Genomic DNA, 18,019 nt, shown 5'->3' with positions numbered 1-18,019 from the left:
ACTACATTATAAAACGCAAAATGCTTCTTGCAATCACTAAAACCGCCCAAAGCTTAACGGTGGGCGTGCACCGGACTGTAGCAGCGCAGAATGACACGCAGCCCTGGCTGCGTTTATAGCAACATATAGACATCTGTCCCGTGGGCAGTGAGTTTGGAGCGCATCCATATTCAAGTCTGCCGCTGCCCTCCTGCTCAACAAGGTGCTGTCACGTGGTGCAGTGACGTAACGCCTCGGCCCGGTCACATGATCACGATGTCATCCAACGTCCTTTAATGATCCCTTGGAAACTGGCATGTACCTTTCTAGACAGGTAATATTCTATGTATAATGTGCTACTGCAGCACCTGATACGGAATCGGTAGATGGTATAAGGATGCATACTGTACAGTCATTGGATGTAGGTTACGGTGTGTTTTTTTTTTTGCTATATAAACAAATCAGTCTGTATAGTCAGTGTTTTATTCTGTAATGTGTACTGTACTGCTTCTCCCCATAACGATGTATGTGATACATTTGTGCTGAAAGACAGCAACCTGCACAGTATACACAGGGGCTGTTTATTTATGTTATAAAGTGCTGAAATTCCAGTTTTGTGCTGAATGTAAAGAAATTATTATTGCAGGGTAGTTTGGGTGCAGCCATGTCACACAGAGCTAAAAACACAATGCACTTTGCAATGTCACTATTCTAACCAGGCGTGCAGTGCATGTGTTCTTGATGGTGAAAAATAAGAGTGATAGCCTGTAAAGGAAATAACAAGCAAAATAACATGTGTATCTAATGTTGTGGAGATGCTCAATACAATTATGCAGATTTTACACTACGCCCAGCTCCATTTCAGGCTGTGTAGGTAGATGATGATGACCGACTCTTCATATGAAAGAGAAAAAAAAATAACCAGTAGTCAATTTGTAAAGTGACCAGAATGATTCTTTTATTCATTAAAACATAATATAGAAATATAACAAAAAATATATATTTATAGCTATCTAACACTGTCATTATATCATTAAGATGGCTTCCCTCGTTATCAGTAAGCAGCAGTTTATACACCTTGAAACAATTTGATCACAACATACATATAACACACATTCAAGGTACACCTGCAACTTCAGGTTCCCATTCTCATAACAAAATATTTGTTATACATTAGAAAGTACATACAGTGTTCAAGCACAAGAACAGAAAGAGTGTAGGCAGCTGTAGTATAGTGATCCACTGTCTTCTTTACGGTACATGATGTAAACCAGGCTATATTCATATTTAAAGCTTCAGTAAAGCAAGATATATGTGGGAAAGGCTCTGGGCAAAACTAGATAGAAAACAGGGTGTTTACAATAAGCGTTATCGCAGATAATGGATTCGTTACATACAGTGTGTCCAACATTCACAATGAAAATGTAAACATTGTCATAATGTTGACATGTTAATGATGTCGACACTGCTGTTATGTCGACAGAATATCTACATATTGTTTTTTTGTCATCCTAACCCTCATGGAAATGTGAATATTATGATAGTGTTGATATTTCCGATGTCGACATTCTGTGTATGTCTATATTTTGAAATTATCAATATTAATGAGGTCGACATTTTGTCCATGTCAACATCATCAATGTCGACCTTCTGTTTTCGACATGTTAAACAGTGACATAGTGCAGTGGTTCCCCAACTTTTTTTTAACCCCCGCGCCCTAGAGTATTAGCATTGTTCTCACGGCAACCCAAAGTCAAATGTTTGTAATTGAGAAATTCTGAAAAAATGGAGTAAAGTGAAGTAAATGGTGCTTACCTGTCATCCTTAGGTCCAGTCATGTGGTGGTGGACAGGTTTGTGCTTCTGTTTGTCCACATATTTAAGGGATGCGGGCGCTATCCCGCCCGCCGATATCCCGACAGTTACATCTGGATATGGGACTAAAGATAGGTGAAATCTCGACGCCTGTCATTAGCCCCACTACGGAATCCCGACACCTGGCATACCGAATGAAGGTATGCCGGGTGTCTTGGCCTTTATCTATCTAGCCGCAGGGGGGAGAGTTAGGTTTAGGGATCCCTGGGGGGACTTAGGCGTAGGCACCACTAGGGGGGGTTAGGGTTAGGCACCCCCTGGAAGGGTTAGGTTTAGGGTTCAGGGAGGGAGGTAAGGTTTAGGCACTAACGGTGGGAGGTTAGGGTCAGGCATTACATACCGATTCCCAAATTGACATCACATTGACCATAATTAATTTGATTTGGTTCTGGATCACCAACCTGAGCCACCCCTGCAAGTATCCCAAGGCACCCCAGGGTGGCACGGCACACAGTTTGGGAACCACTGACATAGTGACTGCATACCCAGGTAACTATGAATATACAAATGAGTAACATTCTTATACAAAACTGGATAGCACTGCATCAGTTAGTTTTCTTGTACTGAATTTTATTGAAAAGTCACAGGGCAGTTTTTTTATATTGAAGTAGAAATGTGAAGAGTTGACCTGCTTTCCTGTACTGTCCCCGGCAGTGCCTGGAAGGCTTCGCTGAAGCCGGAAAGGCAGCGCTGGGTCCCCATTGCAGGCCGCATTGCTCTTACAATCTAAAGATGGCGAGAGCAATGCTGTGACAAACAGCGGTAATCTTAGATTACTGCTGTTTGTTAAACCTAGAAAGGAAGTCATAACCCCTTTAGCGAGCGCTAAAAGGGTTATGCTTCGTTGATAAATGGAGCCCTAAGTACCCTAAAGTTTCCTAATCCGTTGCTTTATGGCAGAAACCAAAGCTAGTATTGGTACATAAATCATTACTTTAGCTTTTACTTATTTATTTTCAGATACCTACAAACCCTGAATATTGTTCTGAAAAAAAAACAACTCATTCCAATGAGAGAAAATGGATTGTACAGATGAGATTAAAGAACGTAAAATAAGCCTCCAATTACTGGGTAAATACTGTATATGTTGAGAATGTTAAGGACTTAACATCCATTTTTATTCTCTTGTACTGTACACCATACTTGAGAAGTAATTTACCAATCCATTCTCTTCCCTGTTTGTTTAGGGTTTCAATGAGAACTGTTCCCAAAACAGAAATAATTCACTGTTTCCTGCTGGTCAGCTGAGCTCAGGCTGACCAGTCTAAAATGTCTGCTACACTTCTAGTTTTATAACACAGAATAGAGCAACTGGGAGTTCCGCTGTTGTGTTGCAGGCCTAACCTGGGAAACAAAATCACAATTAATTAAACCCAGTGATCACTAATACTTATTTTGGTAGGATTAGAATTATACTAGAATTTGCTTGTTTTCTGTGACTTCATTGACTTGTACATTTTGTTTGTTTGACATAGCTCCTGTCACAAGGCCACCTTTCTTACTACCGCGGAGTGTGGATACAGTTACATCATGCTAGCCCCACAGGAGATGGGTGACCATGCACTCAAACTCCATGGTGGAACATGATGACCACAATGGAAAGAAACCAGGGCTGCGCTAACTTTAAAAAATGTACAGGACAGTGACATCATGCAAGGTAAAACAACAGGATTGTTTATACTTAATGAAGATGTGTGGGCATAATTATTATTATTATCCTTTATATGGCGCCACAAGTGTTCCGCAGCGCCTTACATAGTGCATAAAACTAATAAGTGAACAAGAAACAAGTAACTTACAGTACATTACAGTGCAGGACAAGGACACGACTTATATACATTGCTGCAATATCGATTAAAGCACTCACAATAAGCAGCAGGGAGTTGGCAGTCACGTGTTAGGTGCCCTTATGGGGAGTAAGGAGTAGAAGAAAATGTAAAGAGAAACACATTCCATGTTAACGGAATAGATTCAGTGATAATGTGTTCGCATTGTACAAATAACATACTAAAACCTATGTGTATACAATACAAGTTGAGTCTCCCATATCCAAATATTCCGATATATGGAATATTTCAAAATACGGAATTTTTGGAGCATGACTGAGATAGTGACAACTTTTCTTTCTGATGGTTCAATGTACACAAACTTTGTTTAACACACAAAATTATTAAAAATATTGTAGAAAATTACCTTCAGGCTGTGTATACAAAGTATATATGAAACATAAATGCATTCTGTGTTTAGACTTGGGTCTCATTGCCAAGATATTATTATGGGGATGGGTACGGGATGCCGGCGTTCGGGATCCTGGTGTTCAGAATGCCGACAGGGTTAGGATACACTTTGTCTAACCCTAACCTTCCCTCCCCGTTACCTTACCCTAACCTCCTCCCAGTGCCTAAACCTTACCTCCCCCTCCCCGCACCCTAACCTAACCCTCCCCCTTAGTGCTTAACCCTCACCCTAGTGCCTAACCCCTAACGTTAACCCTCCCCCAACCCTGCTACTTACCATTGGGATTCCGACTTCGGGATTCTGACAGGTGTCGGGATTCTGGCACCGTCATTCTGACCGCCGGAATCCCCTCCATCTGCAATTCAACCGCATTCCCTTATTATGATATGCAAATATTCCAAAATACGGAAAAATCTGATATCCAAAATACATCTGGTCCCAAGCATTTTGGATATGGGAGACTCAACCTGTATATTGTGCTCATTACTTTTTTGAAAGTGATTTTTTTTTTTAATGTATTCTTGCTTGAATATAAAGGGTTTATGTATCTGAAATATCAAATAAAATGAATGAAAAAGGGCAGCCCTTATTCTTCTAATTACTTGTGCTTACAACTACTTGTACTTAATTAACTACATTGAATGAGTTATACATTAGTTTGATATCTCTTTACAAAGAGGTATAGCAGAGATGAATCAATCCAAGTATACAGTACAACACTGGTTAAACTTTTAAAATATAGGATTTGCTTTAATATAAAAAATGTACATAGCTTTTGGAATTAATGTGATGGTCCGCGTTATAGATTCAAATTTGTAGGAATGTATTTGACTTCTGTATGGGTTAAATAATTGAGATCTATAGCAAATATGCAATCTCATAAAAATATCCATGTTGATGATAGGTTTTATTTATATTTTATATAAACAATATTGAACTACATTTCACTACACCAGTGATTCGCAAACTGGTTGCCATGGCACACTGAGGTACTGCAGGGCACTTGCAGGGGTTCCACGGGTTGGTGGTCCAGTACATATAAAAATATTTTTGGTCAATGTGACCGGCAAAACCAGTGCAGGTGGCTACCAATCATGAGGTATGTGGACAAAGAGAAGCGCAACCCTGTCCTCTACCACATAACTGAAAGGATGACAGGTATGCAAAATGTACTTCATTTAATAATTTTTGCTGAGTTTCTCAATAAGAAAATTTTGGCTTAGTGATGCCGTAGTAAAAATGCTGATACTCTAGGGTGTCGTGATTCAAAAAAGTTTGGGAACTAGTGCACTTTACAATTTCTTACACAATAATTCAAATACTCTCAATTCATAGATGCACAAACATGCAGTAATAAAGGGGTCTATTTATCAAGTCCTTAGGCACCAGTAAAATGCAGAAAAAGCAGTTTCTGCATGATTATTACTAACTTAACATCAGTCACTATTAATGCAGGAGATATAGCAGATATCTTCTGCGTTAATGGCAGTTAAACAATATGAGGACAATATACTTTTGCTATTTATCAAGTATTTGTGGAGCTTGACTCTGATAGCTAACACCATGTTCAGAATGCATTATAGATTTTCTATGGATTTCTAGCTTTCACAGTGCACATGCGTGACCTAAAGTCACAATATGTAGTTAGCACTGCTGGCATAGAACCCATCAGTATAAGGGGTCTATTTACTAAGCCTTGGATGGAGGTAAAGTGAACATATATAAAGTACCAGCCAATCAGCTCCTAACTGCCATGTCACAGGCTGTGTCTAAAAAATGACAGGAGCTGGTTGGCTGGTATTTTATCTCCGCCCACTTTATCTCCATCGAAGGCTTAGTAAATAGACCACTAAATGTTTACCACTGTTAGTCTTTAGGATTCGCTAGGATAGCTGCTTCTCAGAGCAGCTATCATAGCTCGGGGGCAATGATAAATATCCCCAAAGTGTGTTCATAAATTGCCACGAAGTGTGGAAAAAAGGAACATTAGGTTTTGGGGCACTTTTTTAATAACTAGGCCACTAAGTGATTATGGGCACTTGTAGAAAAAAAAATTAGTTTTACAATAGTTGTAACAATAGTAAAGTACTACAATTAACTGCTACTTAAATGATAGCTTGGCTCACAAAGAAAAAAGCTGCAAGTTTTTTTTAATAGAGATTAGATGTACCAACTACAGTAGGTAATGTGTACATAAATTCAATGCTATGAATCAATTGACGTGTTGACCTGTTGATGAAATGATGTTACTCTTTTTAAAATTCTAAAAGCCACATATGTACCATGGTGGTCTAGTTGAGCCAGTGTTCACCCTCAGCACCTCCGGTCTGTCAACCTCAAATCCCTGAACACGTTCATCAGGTTCAGGATGGAAACCCTACGCTCTATTATCCTAGCTATGGAGCCTGGGAACTTTATGGTATCTCTGGATATTCAGGACGCTTACTTACATGTACCTATAGCGCCCTCTCAACAATATCTCCAGTTTGCTATATTACAGCAACACATTCAATTTCAGGTAACCATTGCCTTCCTACCAAAGCACGGCTGGTTAATCAACTGGAAGAAATCCTCCCTGAATCCATCACAAAGGATGATTTATCTTGGAGCTCTTTTGGATTCTCAGGATCAGAGAATCTTCCTGACTGCAGACAAGATCTCCACACTGCAAATACTGTACGTGTGTGCAGATTCCTACACAGTCGCCGAGTGTCAGTCCACTCAGCAATGCAAGTTCTAGGATCCATGGTATCCACCTTTGTCATGGTGGAGTACACTCAGTTCCACTCCAGGCCCCTGCAACAGCTAATCCTGTCCAGGTAGAACTGGTTACCCCATCAGACGTTCGTCTGTTCCTCTCCTGGTGGCTATAGACGTTCCATTTAACCAAAGGTTGCCCCTTTTGGATCCCGGATTGGGTACTCCATTACAGAGGACGGCAGTCTCCGGGGCTGAGGCGCAGTGACCAGTCTACACTCCTTCCAGGGGCGTTGGACATCAGCCGAGTCGACCTAGCCAATCAATGTATTGGAACTCCGAGCCCTCTACAAAGCACTCACTCTGGCTCAGGACATTCTTCAGGGCAAGCCTGTACTAGTGCAGTCCGACAACGCCACAGCAGTGGCCTACATCAATCGCCAGGAGGCACTCGAAGTCTGTCAGCAATGATAGAAGTGTCACGCATTCTCACATGGGCCGAAGGTCACCTCCCGGCCATCTCCGCAGTGTTCATTCCGGGAGTTCTAAACTGGAAAGCGGACTTCCTCAGCTGTCATGATGTGCATGCCGGGGAATGGTCTCTCCACCCAGAAGTCTTTCAACTCCTAGTGGACAAATGGGGCCTACCAGAGGTGGACCTCATGGCCTCCAGATACATCACAAACTGCCAGTGTATGAGTCCAGAATAAGGAACACCGAGGCAGCCTTCTTAGATGCCTTGTTAATGAAGTGGACCTTCAACCTGGTGTACTTATTCCCTCCAGTTTCCCTTCTTCCTCTTTCTTTGGAAGTTCGAACAAGACGGAGGCACTGTCCTGCTGGTGGCCCCAGCATGGCCCAGACGGCATTGTACTCAGATCTCCATAGACGGATCATTCCTGCTACCTCAGCGGCCGAACTGGTTGTCTCAGGGTCCCTGTCTTCACCCGGACCTGGGTCATCTGTCTTTGACGGCGTGGCTCTTGTGCAATCCTTCCTGAGGTCTAAAGGGTTTTCTCGCTCTGTGGTTCAGACTATGCTTAGAGCGCGTAAGCCGGCCTCTGCCAGGATTTACCATAGAGTGTGGCATACCTACTTCCAATGGTGTGATGCCAGAAGCTATGACCCTCATGTGTTTCGGGTCTCTAGAGTCCTGGCCTTCCTCCAAGCTGGATTGGATCTTGGTTTCCGCCTTACTTCGCTGAAGGTACACGTCTCTGCTCTGTCCATTTGGTTCCAGCGTAGAATTGCTTCACTGCCGGATGTCAACACCTTCCTGCAAGGTGTCCTCCGCATACAACCTACCTTTGTCCCTCCTGTGGCTCCGTGGGATTTGTCAGTGGTTCTTCAGGCCTTACAGGGCTCTCCATTTGAACCTTTGTAATCTGTGGATCTCAAGTGACTCAAAACGAAGACTCTTTTCTTCTGGCTATGGCATCCGCCCGAAGGGTATTGGATTTAGGGGCGCTCTCTTGTCGCTCCCCATTTCTAATCTTGCATCAGGACAGGGCTGTTCTTCGGACTCGTCCTGGTTTCTTTCCCAAAGTAGTTACTTCTGGAAATGAGGAAATTGTAGTCCCGGCCTTCCAATAACCAGGCCTTTCGGTAGGTGAGGCCTCCTTGGATGTGGTCCGTGTTCTCAGGAGCTATGTGGATCGTTCCAGTTCTCTGAGGAAAACACTCCCTATTTGTGCTCTATGGATTTCACAAGAAGGGTTGGCCAGCCAATAAACAGGCATTGGCTAGATGGCTTCGCATGACTTTCTCACAGCTTACTGTCACTGCTCATTCCACTCGCTCTGTGGGTCCCTCATGGCCAGCTCACCATAGCGCCTCAGCTGAACAGCTTTGTTAGGCGGCCACATGGTTTTCTGTTCACACCTTTCTTAGGTTATATACCTTCGATAAATTTGTCTCTCAGGATGCTTCATTTGGATGCCGGATTCTCCTCTCAGCTCAGGAGTGGCCCCACTCTTGAATAACTACTTTGGGACATCCCCAAGATCTACCTGTGGAGCCCTATGGACCCTGAAGAAGAAAATGAGAGTTATGGTGAGACTTACCTTCATTAACTCTCTTTTTTTCTCCATAGGGTCCACAGGACACCCACCCTGATGCAAGTGGCTTCTATGGGCTATGTTTCCTAGTCACCTGTTTCCCGTCTCCTGTGTGAAAATGTGATTCTTGTGTATACCAGTCTTCCTTCTCTCCTCTCCTCCTCCGGCCATAGGCTTGTCATGAACTGAAGTGCCTCTGGCTCAGGGGTGGAGTATAGGGGGAAGGACCATCGCATCCTGGGAGCAAAGCCTTAACTGCGCGGTGCCCGGTCATCAACCACCACCTACACCCCAAGGTCTCCCTGTGGACCCTATGAACTTTGAAGACAGAGAGTTAACAAAGGTAAGTTTTACCATTACTCTCATTATTTGCATTTTTATTCATGGTCCAAAGAACTATAGCAACCCTATTGTTATGTGTCAAATCGTCTACTCTAATGCTTACTATTTCTACCTAGCATTGGATTTGAGGCATTATAGCTATCTTATGAATTATACGGTTTGCCATTAATCATTGCTATAGGGATCATTACATGATTGTTGCGATTCCAGGGTGGAATCAACTAAGATAGCGTAGAGCGGAGGTTTGAGTAGGGAGTAGGCGGGGGTACCCCTTTGACTGGTCTTTCGTTGCTGCAGTGTTAATGAGTAAAAGTGGGACGGCAGGTTAAAGTCTGGTGTCAGCCTTGAGGGCTGGAATGCAGTGACTAGTCGTGTCCAAGGATGTTAAGGATGTGATGCAGCCTTGAGGCTGTTGAGGCAGCCTTGAGGGCTGATTAGTCTTTGCTAGTCGTGGCCTGTGGCCAAGGGTGAGATGCAGCCTTTTGGCTGTGGATGCAGCCTTGAGGGCTGGTCTGTGGTCTGTCTTGGTTAGTTGTAGCCTGAAGGCTAATGTTGAGATGCATCCTTTGGGCTGTGGATGCAGCCTTGAGGACTGGTCTGTCTTGGCTAGTTGTAGCCTGAGGGCTAAGGTTGAGATGCAGCCTTTGGGCTGTGGATGCAGCCTTGAGGGCTGGTCTGTCTTGGCTAGTTGTAGCCTGATGGCTAAGGTTGAGATGCAGCCTTTGGGCTGTGGATGCAGCCTTGATGGCTGGTCTGTCTTGGCTGTTGTAGCCTGAGGGCCAAGGCTGGGATGCAGCCTTTGGGCTGATAAGTCTTTGATGTAATGTGAACAAGGCAGGAAGATGTTACCAATGTTGCCAGGTTGACACTAGGGGTGATGCGCCAGATGGCGCACTTAGGATGCTAAATAGTGACCACTGCCGCCGGGATGACACTGGCAACTGCGTGCACTGGGTTGCGCACTCGGGACGCTGAGATGCGACCAGTGCCGCTGGGATGACACTGGCGACGGTGCTCTGGGTTGCGCACTTGGGACACAGGGTGGGGTATAGGTGGAAGGACCGTTGCATCCTGGGAGCAAAGCTTTAACTGTGCGGTGCCCGGTCATCAACCACCACCTACACCCTAAGGTCTGCCTGTGGACCCTATGGATTCCGAAGAAACAAAGTTAACAAAAGGTAAGTTTTACCATTACTCTCATTATTTGCATTTTTATTCATGGTCCAAAGTATTATAGCAACCCTATTGTTATGTGACAAATCTTCTACTCTAATCCTTACTATTTCTACCTAACATTGGATTTGAGGCATTATAGCTATCTTATGAATTATACGGTTTGCCATTAATCATTGCAATAGGGATCATTACATGATTGTTGCGATGCCAGGGTGGAATCAACTAAGATAGCGTAGAGCGGAGGTTTGAGTAGGGAGTAGGCGGGGGTACCCCTTTGACTGGTCTTTCGTTGCTGCAGTGTTAATGGATAAAAGTGGGATGGCAGGTTATAGTCTGGTGTCAGCCTTGAGGGCTGGAATGCAGTGACTAGTCGTGTCCAAGGATGTTAAGGATGTGATGCAGCCTTGGGGCTGTTGAGGCAGCCTTGAGGGCTGATTAGTCTTTGCTAGTCATGGCCTGTGGCCAAGGGTGAGATGCAGCCTTTTGGCTGTGGATGCAGCCTTGAGGGCTGGTCTGTGGTCTGTCTTGGTTAGTTGTAGCCTGAGGGCTAAGGTTGAGATGCAGCCTTTGGGCTGTGGATGCAGCCTTGAGGACTGGTCTGTCTTGGCTAGTTGTAGCCTGAGGGTTAAGGTTTAGATGCAGCCTTTGGGCTGTGGATGCAGCCTTGGGGGCTGGTCTGTCTTGGCTGTTGTAGCCTGAGAGCCAAGGTTGGGATGCAGCCTTTGGGCCAATGTCGCCGGGTTGACACTAGTGGTGATGCGCCGGATTGCGCACTTAGTACGCTAAGTTGTGACCAGTGTCGCCGGGATGACACTGGCAACTGCGTGAACTGGGTTGCAAACTTGGGACGCTGAGATGCGACCAGTGCCGCCGGGATGACACAAGCCACTTGACGCTGACCTGCGTCCTGGATGGAGTGCGCTCCGCACCGCTGAGATGACACACACGGCTACGGCAGAGATGCACACTGTGCTGCCTCGATGACTCAAGCAGCACGCGGCAGATGGTTTGCAGACTGTGCCGCTTGGATGAAAAAAAATGGCAGGGAAATAACTCGACACACAGGACTCTGGAACTCGACTGACAAACAGGAGACTGGAATAACCAGAAGCACGAGAAACTCTTATCACCGGCATGGAGTGAAGGGCTGGCTGTAATTTAACAGAAACAGGGCCCAACCAGAGCAAGCCTCCCTTAATGATAGACCAGTGTGCACCCGGGCTGTGCACAGACAGGAGAATCAATTAGCGCACACATGACACTGAACACAGACAGGCAGTGATTAATGCAGTGCCTCAGGCTGGAAACTGCAACCAATATGATCTGCTTAACAGCAGTTCCTCACAATGATACAATCAATACTAAGATTACTAATAATGGCAGACCCTCTCTAAGTTTTTCTAACAAATTTTTTTTTCTATACTTGTTTTAATATTTTGCATATTATATTTTCTATGTTATATTAGTTGGGATTTTCAATTTTAATAAAAATTTTATTTTATTACATTTGTTATAAGAAATATAGTGCCTCCCACTGGACACTTTTTTTTTTCCTCTCTTGTACTTAAATCCTCTACTCTCACTTATACCCCTTTTACACTGACCGAAAAATCCTGGGTTGATGCATGTGAATGCGCATCAACCTGGAATATTTGTTAGTGTAAACGGATCAACCCAGTTCCAGTGACCCGGGGATCTAACCTGGCTAGCTTGCAGGGTTGAGCACGGGTCGTCCCCGTGTCATGCTGCAGTGTAAACGGCGTGACCAGGGTCACGATGACCCGTGTCGTGACGCATGCTAGCTGATTGGCTGGCTTCAGCGGCGTTTGGAGGTGACATAATCTCCAAGCGTCCACTGCAACTAGTGCCGGCCCGACCAGAACGAAGCTGCGCACCCCACCCGCCCTCCCTGCCTCCGGACCGATGCGGAGTAAAGTAAGAGGGTCGCGGAGGGGGAGGGAGGGGAAGACGCTAACCCGGCTCCGGTATCAACGGGTTGGTGCCGCGGTGTAAAAGGGGGTCTGTCCCGGGTTGGAAACGTGTTCCAAATCCCGGGTCAGACCCAAGACTTTGGTGTAAAAGGGGTATTAATGGAAGAAAAAAACTTACATAAACCTCTTACTTAAAAAGATGGATTACACTTACTGGGCTTTATGTATTGAGATGTTGTTTTGTGATATTTACTGACTGATTGCTATAGATTAAATCACATTTGTGCAGTAAGTCCTTTAGAGGTTCCCTGACAAATTACACAATTATTGATAGCTTTGATTGCACTGTCAACATCTGTCTCCCCATAATATATTTATATTTACTGAAGTTGAACAGGTTTTTGACAGTCCATCCAAACATGGTTGTTCCCATTTTTTGCTTTTAAATGTTCAGTTAATATAGTATACATTGTGCTGATAATGCTAGAGTAATTCTTGATTTTAAAATGTTATATTGTATTTATGTTTAGTTTATTTTCTGGTACTATTGTTAAAATTCAAATTATATAAAATTAAAAATGATATTCTTCTTAGCTGTTAGTTTTCTATAAGTAGTATTATTTATACCTCTTTAATATATTATAAATGATAATGGGCCTGATTCAGAGCCACTCGTAAGCGGCAGCTCGTTCGCTCCGAGCGATGTTTGGCCAACTGCGCATGCGTACGGATCGTTATACGCATGCGCGAACCAGTCAGTGCGGTCGAAATTCATGTGCTCGCAAAACAGCGAATGCCTGCTAATTTGAGTGACAGAAAGAGGCGTATGTGGGTGGTAACAGGGGAAGGTGCTTGAAAACGGGGAGTGGAGATCAGAACGCAGGTGTGCTTAAAGGTCAAAACGGGCGTTTTATGGGTGTGCATAATTAAAACAGCAGCGTCATTAACCACGTCACTGGGTTATTTTATAGCCAGAACTGCTCGCAAAATTGTGGTAGCAAAAACCGACCACAAGAATAGCGAGCAGTTCATACCCTGTTCGATGTACTCGATTAATCTAATAAATAGCGGACATGACGTAGGATGCGAGCGGCCAGGGGGCGTAGTTTCCCAAAAAACGACCGCAAGTTTTGTTCGCTCGTTCAGACCTAGAGGCGTGAACACACTGCAAACAGCGAACGGTTCATTTGAATAGCCACCCCTATTTTCAGGACGAGCGAGCGCTAATTGCGTCCGGCTCTGAATGAGGGCCAATGTTTGATAGTCTTCCTGTGGCACTGGCTGCTGACATAATGTAAAATATTGCCTTTGTGTGTCCTGTACTGGTCCAGCCCTTGTGATTCTAGTAGTGAGGTCAAATGATTGAAACAAAATACATTCATTCTGACTTTAGCAACTGAAATGACTAAAGTACATTAATATCTGTTACTAATAACACTTTCCATTTTCTGATAGACTGGGCAATGGAAGATATTGTTACCCACAGCAACCTTGAAGATGAACATTGCAATTTCACTTCTGATATAGGTCCAGCCATTACTGAGGAGTCCAACATTTCAAGGAGATTCTCAAACTGCTGTATTTCAGAAGAACAGATGGAGAAATTATCTACTCCTAATGAAAAGCACAAGATGAATGAAGTCACTCCTATGCCCTATACATGCACAGAGTCTCCAGAAAGTTTTGCATACAGTTCAAGTCTTGTGATACGAAAGAGAGCTAATCAAGGAGACAAACAGTACAGTTGTAGCACTTGTGGAAAAACATTTGCTCGCAGCTCTAACCTTGTAATGCATCAGATTATACACACTGGTGAGAAACCATATGTATGTAGCATATGTGAAAAAAGTTTTACTCATAGCTCACATCTTGTGAGACATAAAAGGGTTCATACGGGAGCAAAACCATATATCTGCACAGATTGTGGGAAAAGCTTTAACCAAAGCTCTAATCTGGTAACACACCAAAGAACGCATACTGGGGAGCGGCCATTTTCATGCACTGAATGTGGCAAAAGTTTTACTGACTATTCTGCTCTAGTTAGGCATGTGAGAGTTCACACAGGTGAAAAACCATATTCCTGTACAACATGTGGGAAAGGATTTTCTGACCGCTCCAATCTTATTGTTCATCAGAGGACACACACAGGAGAAAGACCATATGTGTGTATTGAATGCGGAAAAGGCTTTACCGATAGCTCGTCTCTTGCTAAGCACAGGAAAACCCACGATACAAAGAAGCTTTATATTTGCTCTGAATGTGGCAGGAGCTTTCTTGATTATCCCTCTCTCGTTAAACATCAGAAAACTGAAAAAGCAACAGACCCTCCAAAATCGTAGTCTACGCAACAGTTTTAAACTTTGATTCAGTCTGGGAACAGAACAGAACAGAACATTATACTACCTGATATTTGTTGCTGCGGTTTCCAGCTTAATCTTATACAGTGCATCCATAAAGTATTCACAATGCTTCACTTTTTGCATATTTTGTTATGTTACAGCCTTATTCCAAAATACTCTATAATGACAACGTGTAAAAAGTTTTTTGAGATTTTTGCAGTTAATAAAAAAAAAAAGCACTAAGAAATCACATGTACATAAGTATTCAAGGCCTTTGTCATGAAGCTCAATATTGAGCTCAGGTGCATCCTGTTTCCACTGATCATCCTTGAGATGTTCCTACAGCTTAATTGGAGTCCACCTGTGGTAAATTCAGTTGATTGGACATGATTTTGAAAGGCATACACCTGTCTATATAAGATCCCACACTTGACAGTGCATGTCAGAGCACAAACCAAGCATAAAGTCCAAGGAATAGTCTGTAGATCTCCGAGACAGGATTGTCTCGAGACACAAATCTGGTGAAGGGTACAGAAAAATATCTGCTGCTTTGAAGGTCCCAATGAGCACAGTGACCTCCATCATCTGTAAATGGAAGAAATTCGGAACCACCAGGACTCTTCCTAGAGTTAGCCAGCCGTCTAAACTGAGCGATTGGAGTAGAAGTGCCCTAGTTAGGGAGGTGACCAAGAACCCGGTGGTTACTCTGTCAGAGCTACAGCAATCCTCTGTGGAGAGAGGAGAACCTTCCAGAAGGATAACCATCTCTGCAGCAATCCACCAAGCAGGCCTGTATATTAGAGTGGCCAGACGGAAGCCACTCTTTAGTAAAAAGCTCATGGCAGCCCACCTGGGGTTTGCCAGAATGCACCTGATGGACTCTTTGGTCTGATGAGACAAAAATTTAACTCTTTGGCGTGAATGCTAGGCATTATGTTTGGAGCAAACCAGGCACCGCACGTCACCAGGCCAATACCATCCCTCCAGTGAAGCATGGTGGTGGCAGCATCATGCTGTGGGGATGTTTTTCAGCAGCAGGAACTGTGAGACTAGTCAGGTTAAAGGGAAAGATGAATGCAGCAATGTACAGAGACATCCTGGATGAAAACCTGCTCAAGAGCGCTCTTGACCTCAGAGTGGGGCGACAGTTCACCTTTCAGCAGGAAAAAGACCCTAAGCACACAGCCAAGATATCAAAGGAGTGGCTTCAGGACAACTCTGTGAATGTTCTTGAGTGGCCCAGCCAGAGCCCAGACTTGAATCCAATTGAACATCTCTGGAGAGATCTGAAAATGGCTGTGCACCGACGCTTCCTATCCAACCTGCTGGAGCTTGAGAGGTGCTGCAAAGAGGAATGGTCAAAACTGCCCAAAGATAGGTGTGCCAAGCCTGTGGCGGCATATTTAAGAATGCTTGAGGCTGTAATTGCTGCCAAAGGTGCATCAACAAAGTATTGAGTAAAGGTTGTGAACACTTATGTACGTGTGATTTCTTAGTTTTTTAATTTTTTTTATTAAATTTGCAAAAATCGCAAAAAAAAACTTTTTACATGTTGTCATTATGGGGAACTTTGAGGACAAAAATTAATTTATTCCATTTTGGAATAAGGCTGTAACAATAACAAAATGGAATAAGTGAAGCGTTGTGAATACTTTCCAGGTGCACTGTAAATAAGATGTATTTTGTTTCTATTTATTTGCTGTCAAAAGTTTTACAAAAAGCATAAAAAAAACAATCTTGCATCCTATGCTTTTTTAAATCTGTTACTTAAGAAGATGTTTGGATGACCTATTGAATAATTTGATTAAATACATTTTATAGAAATGATCAACCAGCCCATACCTGGAACTATTGGCTAATCGTGGGCTGGATGTTTGGGAAAGCAAATTGTTTCCCTCTTGGTGGTGGTCAGAAGAGGTGCATTAAAATATTCCATAGTCTATGGATTTTATTGGTGACGAGCCCATCTAATGCATGAAGAGAAAGATACAATCTGCTAGCCCTCAATCGGTTGCCAATTCTCAAGATCCCTAATCTGGTGCTAGTGCGAGAATGGAAGATTCTAATAGCCCTTATGTGCAACCTATTGAGTTGATGAGGTGCAGTCTCCCAGCCCAAGGCTCAGTGCCCTAGCATGTCTCTGTGGTCTGTGATGGGAGACATGGCAGCCTACCAATCCCATGCAAAGTACTAATGAAATGTGGTGCCATGTTTAGTACAATAGCCCCTTGCCTTGAAGAATTGTCAGTCTGGGGTAATATTGCCCACACACCCACCCTATGAATAATAGTAGTCATAACATAGCAGCACTAAGGGCTCTGCCTGATTCTCCGAGTGCTTGGAGAGGACTGGTGCCATTTACTAACCGTCAATATATTACTTGGGTGATAGATAGCTAGACAGATGAGAGTGTCTACTGACATGTCCGCATTTGAGCTAGTAGGGGACAGCTTTCCAGTCCCCTTCTTAATGCTTGACCTAGCTTGCCCCCTGGTTCCTGAATGGAGTCCACCAGTGCCCATCATATGATTTCTCTGGCCACTGCTACTGTTGTGTGATGTTATGTTATGGTTTTTATTTTAACTATAATTATTGGATTTTCACAAGATATAAGCGAACAAACAATCTTGTAATATAACTACTGTAATCAAAAATATGATTACAACATACTGTACAGTCATACAATAAGGGTTATGTCAGTAAATATCCAAACAATAATGTGTCATCATTTGAAAACCACACAGTACAATAAGGGCCCGATTCAGACCCTCCTGCTAGGCTGCATTCGCATGTAGCTTGCCAATGTTTGCAATCTGCGCATGTATAAGACGCAGTGCGCGTGCGCGAACTAGTCCATGTGACCGGGAAACGTTCGCACCCTGCACATAGACTTCTCGCTAGAATGAGTGACAGGACGAGCCATTTGTGAGTGGTGACGGGTTGGTCGATGAACACGGGGGGGAGTGATGGTGCGAACGCAGGCGTGTCTGAGCGTCTTAACGCCGTTTCAGAGGCATGCATAATTAAGACACAGCGTCATAATACAAGTCACATGGCTGAATTACACACTGAAGCACTCTCAGTGCTTGCGGTAGGGTATGGTCAGCCACAAGTGCTGCGTATGGGTCCGATGTTACTCGAAGTTTCTGATTGTTGCATACACTTCCTGGAGATGATGTGTATCACTAAGGGAAAGTGGGCGTCTAAAGACAGGCTGGTGGGCGGCTAATAACACCACGATCGCACGCCAAGACATAGTGGGCGTGCTAATGCTTTGCCGTGCAATTGCGGGATTTGCATACTTTGGCTGCGTGTGAACGCATCCAGTGAGCAGGTCTGAGTCGGGACCTAAGTTTGAAACAATAGATAAAAACAACATATGTTAT

At 43.7% G+C, this 18,019-nt stretch overlaps 1 protein-coding gene across 2 annotated transcripts; it reads left to right on the top strand.

Annotated features, from left to right (window-relative positions):
• Nucleotides 1–246: 246 nt before the first annotated feature.
• LOC148522188 (uncharacterized) lies at nucleotides 247–17,266 on the top strand. 2 transcript variants are annotated; one of them, XM_088474296.1, is made up of 4 exons: nucleotides 247–313; nucleotides 2,814–2,924; nucleotides 3,329–3,510; nucleotides 13,750–17,266. In XM_088474296.1, exons 3-4 carry the CDS (start codon nucleotides 3,504–3,506, stop codon nucleotides 14,631–14,633), a joined length of 891 nt encoding a protein of 296 aa, XP_088330422.1. In that variant the 5' UTR covers nucleotides 247–313; nucleotides 2,814–2,924; nucleotides 3,329–3,503; the 3' UTR covers nucleotides 14,634–17,266. The 2 variants fall into 2 exon arrangements, with proteins under 2 accessions (XP_088330422.1, XP_088330423.1); XM_088474297.1 differs by lacking the exon at nucleotides 2,814–2,924 and having other exon boundaries at nucleotides 250–313.
• The last annotated feature ends 753 nt before the right edge of the window (nucleotides 17,267–18,019 follow it).

The sequence above is a fragment of the Taudactylus pleione genome, unplaced genomic scaffold (assembly GCF_031769625.1).
Source record: "Taudactylus pleione unplaced genomic scaffold, aTauple2 ptg000152l, whole genome shotgun sequence".
Lineage (NCBI taxonomy): Eukaryota > Metazoa > Chordata > Amphibia > Anura > Myobatrachidae > Taudactylus > Taudactylus pleione.
Note: the sequence above shows the minus strand (reverse complement) of the source record. Positions and strands in the feature narration are given on the sequence as shown.